Here is a 19,087-nt window from a genome sequence, read left to right as displayed (position 1 = left end):
AGAAATTCCTCTGGGCTATAACAGCAGACACTCACCTAATTTCTTGCCTTCTGAAAAATGCTAAATGATCTCATACTACTTTCTTAATTGCTTATAATAAAGTTGACTCTTCACTCATTAAATAAAACAAAACCAACAACAACAACAAAAAAAAAACCACACAAGCATAATAATCCTTAACCTCAACCTTACTAGTGTATTATCATGCATACCAAAAATACTGCATTTAGGATATTTCAGAAGCTTCTTAAAATACGCTTTCACAACTACGTATTTGATCTGAGCAACCAAAGGGATAACAGATTCACCAGTGTGAACCTTTTTTTCATACCAAGAGAAAGGATTGCTAAGGTTCAGCATTATAATATTACATAGTTCAGCTTCACACATTTTTTTTTGCAAAACAGATTTGCACCTTTAAAAGATGGAGCTTCTACCATTCCAAAAGGTATCATTAAATTAAGGTGATTTGGGCAGAAGGAAAAGCTACAGCTCAGGCAGTCACAGTTATATTCCCTTGACAACAAGCGAAGCCCTTATTCTAACTCAAAGGAATTTTACCACATTTCCCCCCACTCACAGACCAAAATTAGAGCCTTCTAGAATACATTCAGTCTCACTTCAGACAGAGGATAAGGGTCTTTCATGGGCAAAAAGCAATCATGATTTTTCCCCACATATGCTGACAGCTACTACTGTTTAGAGGAGCAGGCTTCTGAACGTTGTTTGTTTAAAAATTAAACTTCCAAAGCAAAATATTTTCAGCATATGGAATACTCATAAAAAACTAATTATTTTCAGTACCAATAGCTAGCCTGTGCCTGAGTAAGCTGAGAAGCTAAAGGTAATCACAAGCAGCATCAGCTGTGTTTCTTCCAGATAAGTGCCATTGTTCAGTGTGCGCTGATCTCATCTAAAAGATGTTCTGCTTTCATAAAAAGTTCTAAAAACAAAGCCAACTTGAGGAAGATGTTAAAAAATAAATGCTTTGATTGGTTAAGAAGCTTGTTTATACCACTTAAAAAACAGAAAGAAGTCACAGAATCACAGCAATACAAAATTTCACTAACTGCAAAAATAGAAAAGACACAAAATATTACGTAGAAGCTTCCTACCAAAATACATTTTCTCTAGGAGCTACACAACACGTCCATTTTCAATGCAGTAATTTTATACACCCAGGAAGACGTATCCTGCGCAGCAATTTAACATCCAGCACCATGAGCCAACAGGCACATAAGTGCTCGCTTGTTAGGGCTGAGCTGCCTCTCTTCTAGGAAATGCTTTATGAATGCATAAAGGATATTTTCCTAATGTATGTCACATCTCTCTCCCTGCCCCCCCAACAAGACCAATTCTTCCACATGCTGCAGTGCATTTGAAAAGCATTCCAACCCAGCAATGCACACACAGCAGCCCTGAAGCACACCCACCGTTTGTCCCTTTTCTATAAGAACTGTATATGGATAACTTGGCTCTTCCCTCCCCCTCCCCCGCTACCTTTCTGGGGTAGTGACTTCACATCCTTTGACATCAGCGCTTACTGAAAGGGGGATGGGAGAGTTGCAGCAGAAAGCAGCAAAACCTGCTTTTAGCAATGCGTGCGATGCCTGCGTGCACGCTCAGCCTCCGCGCGGAGGTCGGAGCCGGCTGCCCGGCTACAAAGGGCTCCTGCAAGGAGCCGCACCTCCCCGGAGCCGGCCGGGGGGTCGCGATCCGCTACGACTCACCTCTGATGTGCAAAAGGGCCACGGGCTGGAAGGGCCCGTTGGAATTGGCTGCGTCAACCACCATCCTGCTGCCGGCTCTGTTACATGTCAACATCTAGGCTCCGCCGGGCAAGGCAGCGTATTCCTTAAGGCAAGAAACCGGCCTCCATTTTAGTTTAAAAAAAGACAGAAACTGAAGCGCTCTGCAGCTGGAGGGAACTGGCTGCTGGGTGATGTCAGCGGGCTGGAGGAGCCCCATTGGCTGAGGGCCGCAACTTAAAATGACACCGGGCGAGCCGCGAATGGGAGGCGGCCGGGCGGCAGGCGGCGCGCCCCCCAGCGGCCGGGCTCAGGGAGCCGGGCGGGCGGCCTGGGGCAAAGGGCTGCGCCGGGGCCCGGCGTCACACGCGGCTATGGCCCGCTGCTCACGTTCACTAGCGTCTGTTAACGGAGCGCACGCCTTACTTGCTGTATAATGATAATAATAAAAAAAAAAAAAAAAAAACGAAAAAGTTTAATGCTTCTTTCAACAAGGCTGCCAAGAATTGCCACGCAGGAGGCCAACTCAGCACTGAGAGCACTTCTGCATCTTTACATTTCGAAAGCCATACGAAAAGCTGCTCCCAGTGAAATGGATCTCTGACTTGTTTTTAGCAGCAGTTTGCAAATAGAAAGCCCTACTCACGCTCCAACGAAGTGCTTTATGGCTGGTTACTGGCAGGGGTTTGTCAGGACAGAGCCATACACATGGCATTTGGGAACTGAAGAATGCACACTCCAAGCTCACATGAGTGTTTCTTCCACAGAAACAAACCTACACTGCAGCTTAACTTGGATGTAGCAGAACTCAGGTTTTTATTTTCAGCAAGCTCAATAGAAGTGTTGCAGCAGTCACAGGACACAGTCACAGAAAAATTTTGCTGTACAAAGCCAGAAATCCAAAAAAAAAAAAAAGCAGCATAATTATTTTTACACTTTTTGACCTAAATTACTTCGGGTATTTGTAACAAGACTGTAAGAAACCTTTCCTTTATTACAGGAGATCTGAAGATGTGTTTTTACAGAGAGTTACTTGAAGGCCCATTTTGTCTCCTGGATACCACACATCTGGGAGTGACATCCAGAGACAGACAATGCATCTGTACTAACCCCAAAGCTGCACAGCTCCCCAAACTCTAAACCAGCATGTCACCTTTTCTGGTATTCAAATTATTTGATCTACAACATTTTCCTACCTTATGATAGAGGAGTACATCCAAAAACAAAAAGATGCTTTTCAGTTACATAATTTGCTAATGAAGTTTTTGAAGAAAAATCATCAGGCATACACACAGCTGGCTGGAAAAAAATAATGCACTGCCAAATGTAAGTTAGAGCTCTACTGAATATTACTGAATTGGATGAAGGGAAAAGACTAATTGGGATAGGTAAGAGAGGAGTATTTACTTGTGATACATGAAGGAATCAATCAGATTTACTGCTGACTGGGCCTGATTTAAAGTAGTACATCATGGATGTTCAAGAAAGATGCAAAATCCATGCAAAAGCTTAAGTGAAAACAGTCTAGAAATAGTCTAGAAATATTACTTACTAAAATATCAAGTGGGTGTTTTTTGTGTTGTGTTTTTCATATATATATTTATTTTTTTTTTAATAGGAGGGTGAGTGAGAGTGGGTGGCTGTTGTATAGAGTTTTTTGCAGGGGGAGTAGGGGAGTAAAAATAACTAGACTGTATCCAAGTGTTTTAGAAAGTAATTACAGAATTGGAGAGAACTAGTTCTCCATTCACTGAAGACAGTAAAGACAGTCCATCAAGGAGGATTAACTTAAATACTAAACAAAATCCTTTCACAATAAAAAAAATGAAGCAAACTAAGACTGCAAACTTTTTCTACAAATTAAAAATAGCCAAACATAACAAGAGATATAAATGTAGCTGATCTTGCTTCTAGGTGCCATTTGCGGAACACAAACTTCTGATGCACTTTTAAGCCTCTTCTCCAAGACTGCAGAGATTCAGATCATACATTCTTCCAGTCTAGACAGTAGATATAATCACAAGAGTGTCAGTTTCTATATTCATATATTCTTTGGGTATACCTTAGATTTCAAACTTCAGTCCTCTAAAAGAAAGGCTACAAAAGAGAGCCTTGTAACAAGACTAGATTTAAAACCAAAACCAAGATTGAACCCAACCAGAAAGTGCTCTGCAAGATCTTAGTAGATGAAGGAGGAAAGAATAGCTAAATGTTTCTGCAATATTTTCATATGTAGAATTTTATAATTAAATTCTGTTTTGTTTTCATATCTCAAGTGAAATCGGACTGTTCTACAGTGACAAGTCTCAGTATGATGAAGCAAAAACTATGTTTAAAATTGCAGTTCCTCTGGTAACCTCATCTTTATAAGGCAGCTGCCGTTCCTCCTCTCTATTTGCATCCTTGCAGTAGTAGTCAAATGCTGCTTCTGTTTGTCAGGACCTCCCTGCAAAGACTGAAGGGGGTAGGTATGAGGGCACACAACCACTGTACTGTAACAACAAAGCAAAGAAGTAATGTTACCTCAGTTACAGTGTGATTTTCTCCTTCATTCATAAGCATGGCTTGAAAAGCTAGAGGTAAGTGGTACATCCTGCTAAGGAGGGTCATATAGCTGCTCTATGCCTTAAGGCATTTTATTTGCCACCAAAAGAAAACTGAATTAGGAATTGATTTGCTAACGAGAAGGGGAAGAATATTAGGGCAAATGGAATAGTACTAAAGAATATCAGTGAGAGGAAGAAGAGGTTATTTAAACAAATTTGTGAAGACAATTTTCTTGCAACAGAATAAAAAAAAACATTAATTCTAAAAATGGGTAGCTGAAGTTAACAAATAAACAGCAAACATGAATTGACAATATAGCAAAACTGTAGCTATCACAGGTCTCCTCTGAAGCCTGCTCCTCACATCAAACTTCCTGACAAGAGGAATGACAGAAAATCCCATCAAGATCTCAGGATATATTTAAACGTGTTACATTTAGGAGCTAGCACTGTAGCTGGTGAATTCTCTTTAGCCCTTCAGCATATCTGGTACTTCCTTCAAAACAAATGCTTCATTTGAGTTGTCAAGTAAAAAAACAAACAACAAAAAAAACCCCACAAAACAGAAAGCCACCAACAGCCCTCCTCCCAAACAACAAATTCACCTGGACAAAGCCTGCCTTTGCTTCTGTTCTGGACCTCATGTGATTTCCATGAAGACACCTTAAATGGTTACCTCTCATCAAATAAGAAGTTGGGACTTCCAGACTGGGAAAGGAGGGGGGCAGGGAAAATGTTATTTAGGCTGAATTCTAAAGATACTAAAGGCATAATTCTGTGACTACTGGAAGCACTATTCCTCAGCAACCTAAGTTAGTTCAGTTGCAGATTGCTTTCAGTTCTCTTCCTGCATTCCCATTTGCTTCCATGGTTTTCCAACCACAGAAGGAAATGAGTTGGGATGAGTCAAGTCATTTACATAATCTGGTTCACCAAACAGCCATGCAGAAAAGGAATGGGAATAAATGGGACTAGGTTTTATTGTAGCATTGATTTTTTTTTTTTTTTTTCCCCCTCTCTCCTCCACAGAATCACAGAATCTTTGAGTTGGAAGAGACCCTTAAAGGTCACCTACTGCTCAATCAGGCTGCATAGAGCCCCATCCAGACTGATCTTGGGTGTCTCCAGGGCTGGGGCTTCTATCACCTCTTTGGGCAACCCATACCAGTGTCTCATGACTCTCAGTGTAAAAAAAACAACAACAAAAAAAAAACCACAAAAAACAAAAACAAACAAACAAAAAACCACCACAACAAAACTTTTTCCTTATATCTGGTCTCAATCTGCCCTCTTTTATTTTCAAATCATTATCCTATGTGTTGTCCTACCACAACAGACCCCATTAAAGAGCTTGTCCCCTTCTTTCTTACAGCGCTCCCTTTAGGTACCGAGAGGCCGCTCTCAGGTCTCTCCAGAGCCTTCTCTTCTCTGGGCCACACAGCCTCAGCTCTCTCAGTCTGTCCTCACAGGGAAGGTGTTGTGGCTCTCTGGATGCACTCTAAAAGGTCCATGTCTTTACTGAGGGCCCCATATCAGGACACAGTACTTCAGGTGAGGTCTCACCAGAGCAGAGTAGAAGTAGTTTCATCCAAGAAACTCTTTTTTTTTTTTTTCCCCTTTAGGCAAAATTTATCACTCTTGCAAATGATGTAATGCTATAGAAAAGGGTCTCCTCCCAGCCCCAAACACTGAGTTCAGAAAGTTACTTGAGGACAACTGTCTTAGGAGAAGAAAAGAAAGAAGTGCTATACAGTCTAGAAAAGAAGCTGCAGCAATGGGAAAGATACTGGACTCCCTCATACAACAGTCTAGCTCAATTCCAAAGGACAGAGAATGAAAAAAATGTTCTTCAAGCAAAGAGAGACAGTAAGCACTAAATATTCTAAATAAGAAAATAAATAAGAAAAAAACATAACTTGGATAAATAAAACAGATCTGAACTACCACTTAGCTTCCCTAAAAAATTCCAAACACTAAATCATAGAGAAAAGATGGCATTCTACATTCAGAGTCAAAAAATCAGTAACATTTACTTACTAGTACACAGGAAAAAATTAATTAAAATTGAAATTGACAAGCATCTACCTAGACTAAATTTGTCTCTATCTGCATCCCATTATATTTGCATAGTCACTGAAGCAACGCAGACACACAGACTCAACGAGACCAAGTTCTTCTTCAGCCAACACCATATACTCAGAACATGTTTTAAGCAGAAAAAAGTTAAGGAACACATAGTAAGCTCAGAAATCCACACAACAAAATTAAAAAAAATTCATTAAAAATAACTGTCTTTTAAAAACATATTTTGGTGCAAAAACATACTTCCCTGGGCAGATAGCAGAGACTCTTTTTCAAGTACTGACAACCTATTTCAACTAAGCCTTGTATAGAAGCCAACACAAAACCACATACAGGAGTAATATTGATGTATTACACAGATCACAAGTCATTTTCTGGAAATGAAGCTTAAAATCGCATTTAAGAGTAAAATCTTGAAAGCATGACAGTTATCCAGCAAACACTCATCCATTTGAGTGTATACATATTAAATACGTTTGATTAGTAGATGTCTTATGAAAGCAGTTTAGTGTGACAAAAAAGTTTAGGTCAGTGAGGACCTGTGCAATGGACAGAATGCTCTCTTTATAAATATGAGCATACTAAAAGATAATTCAAGTGATTTAAACTCTGAATAGAGAGATTAGAATATACAATTTAAAACATGGTATTGCCTTATTTTCTACTTTAATGGGTTCTATCTGGGCTTGAGTGGAAACAAGTTTGGTAGGAAATGCTGCCAGTGACAGATGTAAAGCATTCTTCTAACACTTCCAGCTCCTGACTAATGAGTAGGTGTTGGAGAGGGCAGTTGAAATGAAAAATGGCTCATTAATCCTAGCCTATGATTCCATGTAAAGCTAACTAAAGAAAAATAATCACTCTCAGGCAAAGTATTTCTCTTTATAACCTTTTTTTTTTTTGTTCAGTTATTATTCACTCACAAAGGGTATTTTTTTATCTTTAGAATGTTACAAAGTCACTCAGACTGGAGAGCCGCTAAATAATCTAACACTTTCATAATGATTATTTACTCATTTGATTGTGTATTTTCCTGTACCAACATTAAATACCTACCATTTTTTCCATGGGTTTTCTACCATTTCTGTGTATACCAACATTGCAAAAATTTTAATCACTCAAATTTGATTCAATAGTTCTTCCAGACACAAAAAGTTACTAAATTAACATGGCAAAGAAAACCTCCAGGCTTCTTTCATAGAATACAATAAGTACATTCAGTGACAACTAAGCACACTGATATGGGACCTTCTGCAATATTTTCATCTACATGCTTTTTGTTTCAATAAATTCAACACAAAATTAGGCTGCCAAATATACTATAGCAGCATGAACGCAGCCAGGATCAGAAGAATACCACTTAGCATACTAAGTTAGTCCACTGTAGTTCATGTAAAATGGAGAAAACATCATCTGTTTGACAGCACTGCATTCAGCGATGCTTTGCATGACAATGAATTTTGTTTTGCCTCAGTGTTTTGCCTATTAAATGCATTACATCTCAGGGCAAATTATCTTTTGGAGCAGCATAATCTTGTTTAATCTACTACCTTGCTTTGCATAAAACTGTGGTGTTACCCCCTTATAGCTGGACAAAATTCTTTATTTGCTGCGCACGCAGATAAAAAGCACAATTCAAGTGGAATGGCTGAAGTACTGCACCTTCTGTGATGGAAGTGACATTAAACATTCAGATTTTGTCTCGACAGCTTGTAAGGATAATGCTCCTTAAAACCTCCAGAAAGTCCCTTACCTTCTAGATTTCCATAAATCCAAGAATATTACAGATACCCCACCTCTTCTACATCAAGAAAATAGATGGTAGTTGAACGAAAAATTAACACTTTGATCAATTTACCTTGATCTCAATTTTGCTTAGGTATCTGTTCCCTGGGTTGAGAGAAACATGCAATAGTTTTCTATTCTTGATCTCTTCAGAAACTGTCACTTTTCCCATTCCTCATTGTTTAAGAAATTAATATTTCTCCCTCCATCCACTTTTTGGTTTACAGTGCATCAGAATCTTAGGGTAGAATCACCTCTTCTGCAATCTTCATTCATCAGATTTCAATACTGCACAGAGAAAGAAAACAGAACTCCCTTATACAGCCACTTACAACTTAAAAGCACTAGGAAAGCTTTTACAACACTTGCCTCCCTATCAGAATCCTATATCAAAGGCAGACAAGTTGGGACACCAGCCCTCCTTTTGCACAAAACAGAATTTGGCACACCTATTAAGTCTCTTCTTGGAAAAAAAAAAATCTACCATACACTCCACATGACATGCATTTAGAAAATGGCATCCTTATGACCTGTCATTTTTTTTCTTTCAAATGGATATTTGTTATTGTTTTTTGTCATTGATAGCCCAACTTCATTACTAAAACTATTAAGTCAACAGAGCTATTTCTTCCTACACTGAGATATATATGAACACACATGCATGAAGGGGAATGCGTGTGTAAGGCATTTCCCAGGACAGCAAAAAACCCAGCCACTAGGGGAAAGAAACAACTCCATAAACAAATTAGGAATTGATTTTGAAAACAAAAGCTGAACTCAATTGTCAAATTTAAGACTATAGAAAAACTATGTTCACCTTTATATACATAAAAAAAAAAAAAAGAAAATAGCAACACAAAACACAAAGCCATGACAGTGGCATCACAGGAGTTCACCACGAGGCTATAAAACCTATTTCCACCCAGCTTTAAAAAGCAGACATGCTATAAAAATAGCTTTTTTGAGTTACATCCAAATTTACATATGCATGACTAACACTTGTTCATAAGGATATTATTTAACACTTTAGAATATTATGGAGCATCGCATTCTAAGATAATTATTCTAGGGCTGACAGAATATTATCATTCAATGAATATTACTTGCAGATTTAAGCTAGATTTGTGACACAACAGTATTCGACCACATATGAAGTGTTTTATTCCACTCAAGGCACCTTAGCACTGTACTCAAGAATCCTCACGGCAACATTGTTTTGTATTTGTATTTGTTTTGACTCAGATCACATCAGTAGAAAACATCACCATTTGGTACAACACCTCTCTCAACACATTTACACATTTATTAAAAATCAGCACATTCTTGCAAAATAACATCAACAAATACAACTATGCTCACCTGTCTCCACTCTAAAAAAAAATACCTTGTAGCTTATCAACTAAAAGTACATAATGGACAAAGAACTATCTTAGAAATACATAATTAGCATGGGAAAAAGCATCCACCTGTAATGCAAGTATTTTTAAAATTCTGTATTTTAGAATACATACTTACTGAATCACTAACCTCAAATTTTACTTTTCGGTATCAGATCTTACAGCAGAGAAAATACAGTAATAAAGGTGGCCAGTTCACTGTTTATGAAACAGTTTTGGCTGCTTTTTCATTCCTTTCTATCCTTTATCAGTAACTCAGCAAATGCAGAGCAACACTTCAACAATTCAACCCTTTGGATGCCAGTGTTGGCACGCTGTTCTCACTTAAAAGGGGCCACTACGATCCCCATAAAGTCAAAGTAGTATTTTAAACATGTTCGCAAAAAATATTAAGCCCTAATGATTTAGATAGTAAACTACACATAGAATTCACAAATGACTGCATGAAATTCTCTTCTTAAAGAAAATGTTTAAGGAAAAAAAAAAAGCTAGATTTGGAAGTAAACATGATTAGTCCATGCCAAAAGGAAGAAATGTCATCCTTACCTTTCCTCAGTATTAAACTTAGATCTGTACGATCTGAAATAGATGGAGACTGACTTTTTACAAGACCTGACAGTAAGAGGGCAAGAGGGAACAGTTGTAAACAAAAAGAAAGGAGATGAAATCATCTCAGTCAGGGGAAAATTCTTTACTCAGAGGGCAGTGAGGCCCTGGCACTGCTGCTCAGAAAGCTGTGGGTGCCCCATCCCCAGAGGTGCCCAAAGCCAGGCTAGATAGGCCCTGGGCAGCCTGAGCTGGTGGGGGGCAGGCAGTCCATGCAGGAGGTGGAACTGCTCATGCAAGTTCTAGAGCTTTTTCCAGTATGTGATGTATTTAGGTGTCAGAAGTTCATATAGTTAACCTAGATTAAAGAATTGAAGTAAAATTCACAACACTAGCAATTAGCACATTAACTGCCAGCACAGGGCAAAGCAAATCACAGACGCTCTGGAGTTATTTGCTAATTTAACTGTAAAAAATATATATATATCCATAGTGCAAGAATAAACTTTAAAGAAGATTCTGTATTTCAAAAGTGGAGAGTTGCAAAGAACACAAACTTCAGTGTAACGGCGGTCAGATACATACAATAAATACTTGTCCATACTGAACGTTTGTGCTGTTTGTGTCTCAGAACACATTCTGAATTCATCAGTTTAAATACATCCTGAATTACAAGCCATTTTCTTAACAGTGCTAAAATAATGATAAGCTTCTGAAAGCTGAATCACCCTTAATTATTTATACTAGCTATAACCAAAGCATTAATCAGGAAGTTTTCAAACACCGCAAAAAAACCACAAAACACTTGATTAGGCCCCAACAAGTAACTTTTCCCAGACAACAGCTAAAAACAAAACCAACTTTCTGTAATAAGTACCCATACTACAAATCTTAGCAAACAAACATGGTAAAGCAGATAAGCTGAAGTTAACACAACACAAACGTGTAGGCACAGAATTTTTTTGTTTCAGCGAGAAATCAGCAAGATCTTTTCACACCATCTGACCTTAGATTACAGTCCTGGAAGCAGCCCTTCTGGGATACTCCTGGGTTATGTGCAGGCAGACACTGCCTGTTCTACCTGCACTGAGTCAGGCTGCACTTCACCGTGCTGTACAGGGATCTTCGCTGGCTTGCAGTTTTGCTAACACACGCATGTCTCTGCAAAGCAACAGCACCCCACACTTCTCAGAAATTCTGTGTTTATTCTTAGAGCCTCTTAACTCATAATTTATTTCCTTTTCTTTCTGCTAAGCTATGCAGCTCCTCCATTTCCTGAATAAACTGAGGGTTTACAATGTTAAGCGTAACGTGCTCCAATGAATACAAATCATATTGCACTAATAGCAGTTATCAGGGCAAACACACTGGCATTTCCAGAAACAATTTCATGCAATATCTAACGGAAAGTTAGCTGCATACCTGAAGGCTAAAAGTTGAGGCTAGTTTAGGTTAAAAGGCAAAATATTTCCCATGTAAGAAACACAGACCAAAAACCACTTAGACAGTTCCCCCTCTCCCTTCTCATTAGTTCAAGAGATCTGCTGACCCCAGCTCGAGTCCTACAGCACAGAAGAAAGCAACCATACTTCAGCATTACCGCAGGCCACTGAGAGCCTACCAGCCACAAGCTCCCACAGAGCTAACACAATTTTGCACACACAGAGTCAGTTCCATTCTGTAAGTTGTGTTTTTAATACGACCTTATATGAAGTACCTCACACGACACCCTACCCAGTATTTATGAATGGAACACACATCTCTTGGCCTACTACATGTAGAAGGAAGGTTTCCCAGCACTGTGGCTACAGAAATACAACTCCCTTAAGAGTTTTAACCAGCTTCCAAAACAACTAACCCAAAGCAATACTGTGTTCATTCCAATCCTTTACTCAAGTCAAACTTGCCTTAATCCTCTTGGCCTTTTTAAATTACAGCCTGGCCAGTAGGCTTTCACTGCTGTCCAGGCAGGAAACACATGCAAAAAACTCAAACACAGAACAAGAAAGTTTAGGAAGTCCAATAGCCACAAGCAGGCACATGTACTGGGAGCAGCAATTACACAGGTACCTGGCTACTATCCATGAGACTGGACATAGCCTTACTAGAAACGCAGTAATTATTATCCATCACTAGATCACCAATGGTACTAGTGTTTCATAACAAAGTTTGACTTTCAACAGCCTGGGGACACACATACAGCACCACGAGACATCCTCCATAGCTAAGTTCAGCATCTTTTATTTCCTGTCACCTGAAAGTAGGTGAAAGGAATCACAGCTTGAAAGACAAAGCATGTGCACAATATATTGCTATTGACATGTAGGTACATTGCTTCAAAAGCATTAACACATCTTACACAGATAAAGATTTTTTATTTTTTTTTTTTTTAATTCTTGTATTCCAGTCAGGCTCTCTTCTGCCATTCGTTGCTCTATTTCAACTCCAATATCTTTCAAAAAATTTCTGCACATTCACCCCATCCTCTGGGGACTGACTACCTTTCCCCCCCTCTCATCCACACTCACTTTTCTCATTCCATCTCAATATCCATTCTGCTTCCAGTTGAATACTCAGTCCAGTCTCACTGACCTGACAGCCCCAGACACTACCAGAAACACACTATTCACAACTGGACAGAATGGAGGTTCTGAGAACAAGTCATGAGTATTTTCCTCTGCAAGTGATTCTCTGAACAAAGGAGAACGCCTGTCAACAAGGTTGTGATCAAACCTTTTTCAAAAAATGCTGCTTTTATTTGGTGTAATTTGCTTATGCCTCACCCCAGATGTGATGGCTAACTGTATGTGCGTGAACTTGCCCTGTCAGTTTAAGACATACAACATACCTTTCAGTAATCTGTGGTGTTACATATTCTTATTTAGACATTCAATAAACGAGATTGAAATTTACAGATTAAACTGCATTTAAATCTTGAAGCCTTTTATACAGATTTTCACACTAGCAAGATGAACAGTATTTTGTATTCTTTTCATAAAAGCAGTATCCATGGGATAAGAAGAATGCTGCAGCCTAATTTTATCTACATGAAGAGCAGTACAGTTCATGTAAGCGGGGAAACTGGGTTCCTTATTGTCAAGGAGCACTAATGCATTATATCAAGAGGAAAATTACTAAGGAAAAAAAAGTCTTATCCCCTGACATTTTCACATTATCTATCACTGGTCTGCCTAACATTTCAGTGATGTATTGGCGTTTCACTGCCAACTTTGAAGACAGGAAAGTAGTATGCACTGCATTCCAAAAATGCCTTTTTTGAAATAAACCTTTAGAGCAGATCAGTTTCTTGTAACCTACAGATCAGTGCATCCGAGCACATCTGGAAAACCGTACCTTAAATCTACAAGGTACCGTAAGCACAACACACTGACATGCTAACAGCACAGACAGTAGCTAAAACAATAAATACCACATTAGTGAGAGAAGATGCATCAATTATTATTGTTTTTCCATCACAGGCAGCAGTAAATATAATTCTGTATGATCACAAAGCCCTAAAATTGACAAAAGAAAAAAATGATTTCACCAGAAAGACACAACTCTGTCTAGTTCATGCTCGGGAAATCCGACCAACCAGCAGGGATAGACCTGGCCTTCTCTCAGTACCAAGATCTTTGTTTGCACAAAGTAGAGTTTGAGCACATCTCACTGAGGACACAAAATTGATGTTTTACCAAAAACAAAAAAACAAAAAACCAAAAAAAAAAAAAAAACCAAAAAAAAAAAAAACCACCAAATATTTTTCTTTTATGTGAGATGGGTGAATTTACTTACACATAAACCCTTTTGGGCTGAAAAGGCTCAGGTATTTCCTAAATTGACTGCCAAGGTGGCAACAGCCTGGAAGCCTGTTTGCATATGCAAGTATGTGCAAGTTTGCATATGCTAATATTTAATAGATAATATGTTTTTCAGTTAAAGTGTCAGAGTAAAAATGCTTCAATCTCACACTCAATCCCTCACAAGAGTCACTTTGGTTTAGAAAGACATACCTTTTAAAGCTGGCAGTTTTTGAAGCTCCCTGTTATTGCTGACATTAAACCTTGATGAACTCTGACGCTTTTCCTTTTTCAGTACTGTCTGGGGTGCTGGTACTTTGATTTTAGATAACTGTGCTGGGGGAGGAGCGCTGTTTGATTTTTTGTTTGACACCTGTTTAAAAAGAAATGAAAACAGTTAACTGTAGTTGGACTTGGAGCATCTTTTATGTTGTCTTTACAGAAATAACATAAATAGAATGTTTTGACTGAAAGGTTATTTTGTCATCCCCTGTGTGCATAATTACTTTGTTCCCTATGTGTATTATTTCTATACCATAACATTCACATAGATGGAAATTAATCATTGTTACATGCGTCCACCCATTTATTCAGTTACCTGCCAACAAAAAAAAATATGTTATAACATAGCTCCTCAGCTGCTCCCACCATCTGCGTGAGTAGTCCAGGTCTTCAAGGTACTCGGCTATCTGACTTGAGCTTCAAAAGAATCAGGACCCTGTCTATTTACATCAGCTGAACTTCACTCTGCCTATTTGTATTGTGCCTTGCAGTCAGAGTCATACATTGGCCAGGGTATTCAGACTTTGACAGAAGTTTAGAAAATAAAAAGGATGAATCTTATTATTGTAGCAAATAGAGTTAGGAAACTTCAGCAGCTTCTAAAACATACATATAGCAGTTTGCTGCCTATTCAGAGCAAGTAGCTTTTACTGTAATATTCCTTACCACATTGTCACTGTACCTCTGTATGAATTAAATAACAGAATGAGAAGAACGGACCTTTTTGCTCCATTTCCCAGAACATATTTGATAGTGCTCTCACTCAAACTAAATAAAATGCATCACTAACAAAAGCCTGTCAGAACTTGAAATGAGAAAAGCAACATTACCTTTTTTTTTTTTCAGTAGGAAAAGCAGGTTTAAAGTAGGCAATAGTTGACCGTTTCTAAACATGACAAACTTCACAAGGCACTTTACAAGGACGATAATACATCCAGATACATAATACATCTAGAAACAGTCTACAACAGGAATGTAACAACAGCTAAGTGAGAAACCTTACTGCAGGTACTGTAGTTTGGTGGTTTTTAGTTTTGCTGTTTAGAAAAAAAACAGGATCTTAAATTGATGTAGAAACTTTTCAAATTTGCAAGCTATTTTACATCGCAGCAAACTACTGAAAAGACACCTTAGCTTACTGAAAAGACACTCTCTCTTACAGGAGGAGAACACAGTCTCCTTTTCAATAAATGCCTATATGATAAGTAAAAGGAAAAAAATTGGACAGGAATGGGATTCAGGATGGAAATCAAGTCATAATGCTGCTATTTCAGCATTTCAATGGATTTAAATATAACAGATACAAAAGCTGTGTTTCAGTTACCAGACACTTTCATAGAGATGTATCTAAAACAACAAATCTCATATTCTGAAGAGGATTTCCAGAACAGCTTATTCATTAGCCATTTCCATACAGTTTGTGAGTGAACACGTTCAGTGCATGTAGAAATGTTACCTTACCATACATCACCATTCACAGAGTCTAAAGGTAGACAAATTGAAGACTGTCGTTTTATGCAAACCTTTATCTAGAAAGAAATACTCTGTAACCGGCAGAGAAACGTCTGTATTTCAACAATACAGTACTGTACGTAACAGAACTGTTCACGCGTTGGAAATGACTGAAAGCAACATTTAGATGTTTAATGAGAACTAAGATACCCATTCTGCAAGTTTTTAAAATTAAAAGAGCAAAAATACAGAACAAATAAGGGAAAAGAGGCAGTACGTTGATAACCACAAGTTATCAAAAATATATTCTAGACTTCCAGTAAAAATGGTGCAAGTTTGTAAGTTAAAGGCATTTACATACAAATGACAGCCATTTCCCTGCATTATATATTTTTTTTTCACTATTTCTCTAAAACACTAACTGCTGAAAAATCTTTTTTGCTGAAATACAAATGATCCGCGAGGTAAATTCTACCCCTTAACTCAAATTAAGAAAAAAGTGTTCTAAATTATCAAGTGACAAAGCAGATGGAAAAGTAGCACTAAAAATTAGGAAGCGACGATTTGCCATGCATTATGCAATTAAAGCTAATTATACTTTCAACCTATTATAAGCAATATTACTATACAAGATTCTACACTTTTAATGTTATGCTTGATCTTAATGCTGTTTTCTGAACAGGCTATCTTCCATTACCACCTGTTTTTTTGTTCATTACTTAAAACAGGAAAAGTCACTTTCCTGCTTCCTCTATTCCCAAGCAAATTCTTAACTGTGAATTAACAAGTACTCACTTGTGCCTTTACACACACACACACACACACAATGGTAAATTAAGGTAACTCACTCACCAGGAAACCATGTATTCTGAATTGCAGATAAATTCTAAAATTAGCCAGAAGTAGTTATTTAAAAGGATGGGCAACATTTCTAAATAGAGGCATCGAAAGAAAGCATTTTTTGTTCCTATGGCAACTTCCAGTCTTGCAGTGATGGTTCCACGTAATTCCAGCCGTGAATCACCAGCCCTTCTTTCCACCATCAGCCCCAACTATCCCTGAATTTCAGCTGTGTTCCAACTGTTCAGCCATCACACATCAGAGAACTGCCAGAGCAGCTTACAGCTCTTGGTTACGTGAAAGCTATGCTACGCAGCAATGACTGACAACTTCTGCAAGTGGCACTACAGCTCTCTAAAGACTGTGCTCACCTCCAAAACTGGCACATAACCAGCCCTTGCATAGAAGGGCATCTGAAGAAATTATGTCATTTTAGGCAGCACATCTCAGTCATCCCACCTTTTATTTTCTGCATTAGGCAGCTGCAAGCCTAATGAGAACAACCCAGACTACTTTACTTTTTAAAAAGATACAGTGCTCCTTAGTTCTGAGTGAAGACCTGTGCTCAGCTTCCTCCCCCAGTAACCAAACTATTTCAGAAAACCACAATTCCTGAGGAAAGCTGACAGACGTTTGGCTACGAAGAACAATTATTTGATAGTAGAACAGTCAAATTACAGATACACTTTTATCAATACTTTCAGTAATTAGAATGGGAAGTACCTGTTCCTACCCTCGTTCTGAAAAACCGTTCCCTTCTACCCAAGTGTATATATATTCACATTCAATTCAAAGTGGCTGATAAACCTAAAAATGTGTACAAATTACTGTGAAAAATCATCATACTGAGAAAGTGTTTATGTAGATCATAATTTAAAAACAACCTCCAGATTTTCTGATCATCTTCACTTTTAAAGCTGGAGCTTCACTTATTCTGACGAATATTAAGACTATCATGACAACTGTAATTCTGACTTCTAACTCCTGCTTGTAATAATTGAGAAAACAGAGCTCATGCTCCTCAGTTCCCATGAATAGGCTTGACATGAATTCAAGAAAGGAAGAAGTTACTTGTCAGTAACAAGAGCTCAAGATGTAGTCCTTGCATCCCTCCCTCCCTTGTGTCACAAAACAGCTAAGGTCAGCAGGGTCCCTGGGGTCCACCTACTCCAGCTCCTGCTCAAGCAGGGACACCCAGAGCAGGGTGCACAGACACATCCAGGCAGCTCTCGAAGATCTCCAAGAGATTCCACAGCCTCTCTGGCGGCCTGTGCCAGTACCTCATTATCCACACAGCACAGAAGTGCTGTTTGATGGTCAGATGGGTCCTCCTGTGGCTCAGTTTGTGCACACTCCTCTTACCTTGGCACCAGGCAACACAGAAAAGAGCCTGGGCCTGTCCTCTTCGCACCACCTTTGTCCATGTTTTAAAATACATTTATGAGACCCCACCTCCCCAGCCTTCTCCAGACAGAGCAATCCCAGCACTCTCAGCCTTCCCTCATAGGAGAAGTTCTCCAGTCTTTGCAAAGATATTGAACAACTGTCAGGCAGAAGTCCTCATGTATGAAGAATGAAGTACATTACTGTTTTAACAACACTGCTTTGAACACAGTTTGATTCCTTGAGCACCTGACGCAGGTGCATACTGACCAAAGCAAAACACTACATTTGCGATCAGATGAAAAGAACGAAGTGGACAAAGCACATCTCCAGTTACAGCCAGCTTTTAAATTAATTGATCATCACCCACCAGCCCACATGGTAACTTCAGACAGTCAGAAGAGAGCTGGAGAGAACTGGGAGCAGAAACAAGGGTGCACCCGTGCCCCATTTTAACAAGTCTCTCCAGAAGACTCAAGACATCTTCCCTCACTGACAGTCCCTCAAACCACCAATACTCAAGCTACTTTACCAAATAGGCAACCAGAAAAATTTGGTCAACCTCACTTTTCAAAGAACAGTCACTAATAGCACTAATAGTCAAATTAGACCAGATCATACAAAGCCTCGTGGCTCCACAAAACCCTAAGGGTTTCCAAGGCAAACCTAGAAGAAAACAGCAAGCTTTCATACTTGGTTTTGAGACAAAGTGGTCAGAGAAGGGGAAGAATTTGAAGATGGCAATGGATGCATCTGCCAATCAAGATTTAAACAACTGAATGACTAAGCACAGGGCAAGAGATATTCTGTCTCCCTGCATGAAGATAACACAGAACTAGGCAACATCCTGTATGGTGTTTCTTGATACATATCTGGTTAGCATTAGCCTGCAAGTGTATCCCCTCTATTGAGTACCATAATTGAATTGAAGTTTAAAAAGGCACATATATCAACCCAGCATAAAAATAGCATGCTCTACACCACTAAGAATCTTTATGAGAAGCCTAGAGTGCAAGGTTTACCTACTGAAACTTCTGAACCAGTTATCAAATGATTAAAACTTCCTGTGAAATGCAGGTACACAAGGTAAAAAGCAGAACGCTCTTGGTAAGAATCAAGATCTTGAACCTGAGATAGAAGGAAAATGCTTCTACTAATGCAGATTTAATCCTTTTCTTTTCCATTTTGGTACAATAAGTAGCCCCTATGGATTTACCCTTCATTAG

The 19,087-nt window shown here is 38.7% G+C and overlaps 1 protein-coding gene across 2 annotated transcripts in view; it reads right to left on the bottom strand.

Annotated features, from left to right (window-relative positions):
- The window catches only part of PPP2R5C (protein phosphatase 2 regulatory subunit B'gamma), a gene marked incomplete at both ends in the record, with an annotated part of 71,994 nt that overhangs the window by 43,188 nt on the left and 9,719 nt on the right, over positions 1 to 19,087 (bottom strand). The window contains one exon of one of the 2 annotated variants that reach the window (XM_079537508.1): positions 14,118 to 14,277. In XM_079537508.1, the coding sequence (XP_079393634.1) occupies positions 14,118 to 14,277 (160 nt within the window). Of the gene's footprint in view, positions 1 to 1,730; positions 1,825 to 14,117; positions 14,278 to 19,087 lie in introns of those variants that run through there. The other variant, XM_079537509.1, reaches the window with a different exon arrangement.

The sequence above is a fragment of the Tetrao urogallus genome, assembly GCF_951394365.1.
Source record: "Tetrao urogallus genome assembly, chromosome: 6".
NCBI classification, from domain to species: domain Eukaryota; kingdom Metazoa; phylum Chordata; class Aves; order Galliformes; family Phasianidae; genus Tetrao; species Tetrao urogallus.
This window is presented reverse-complemented; position numbering and strand designations above follow the sequence as displayed.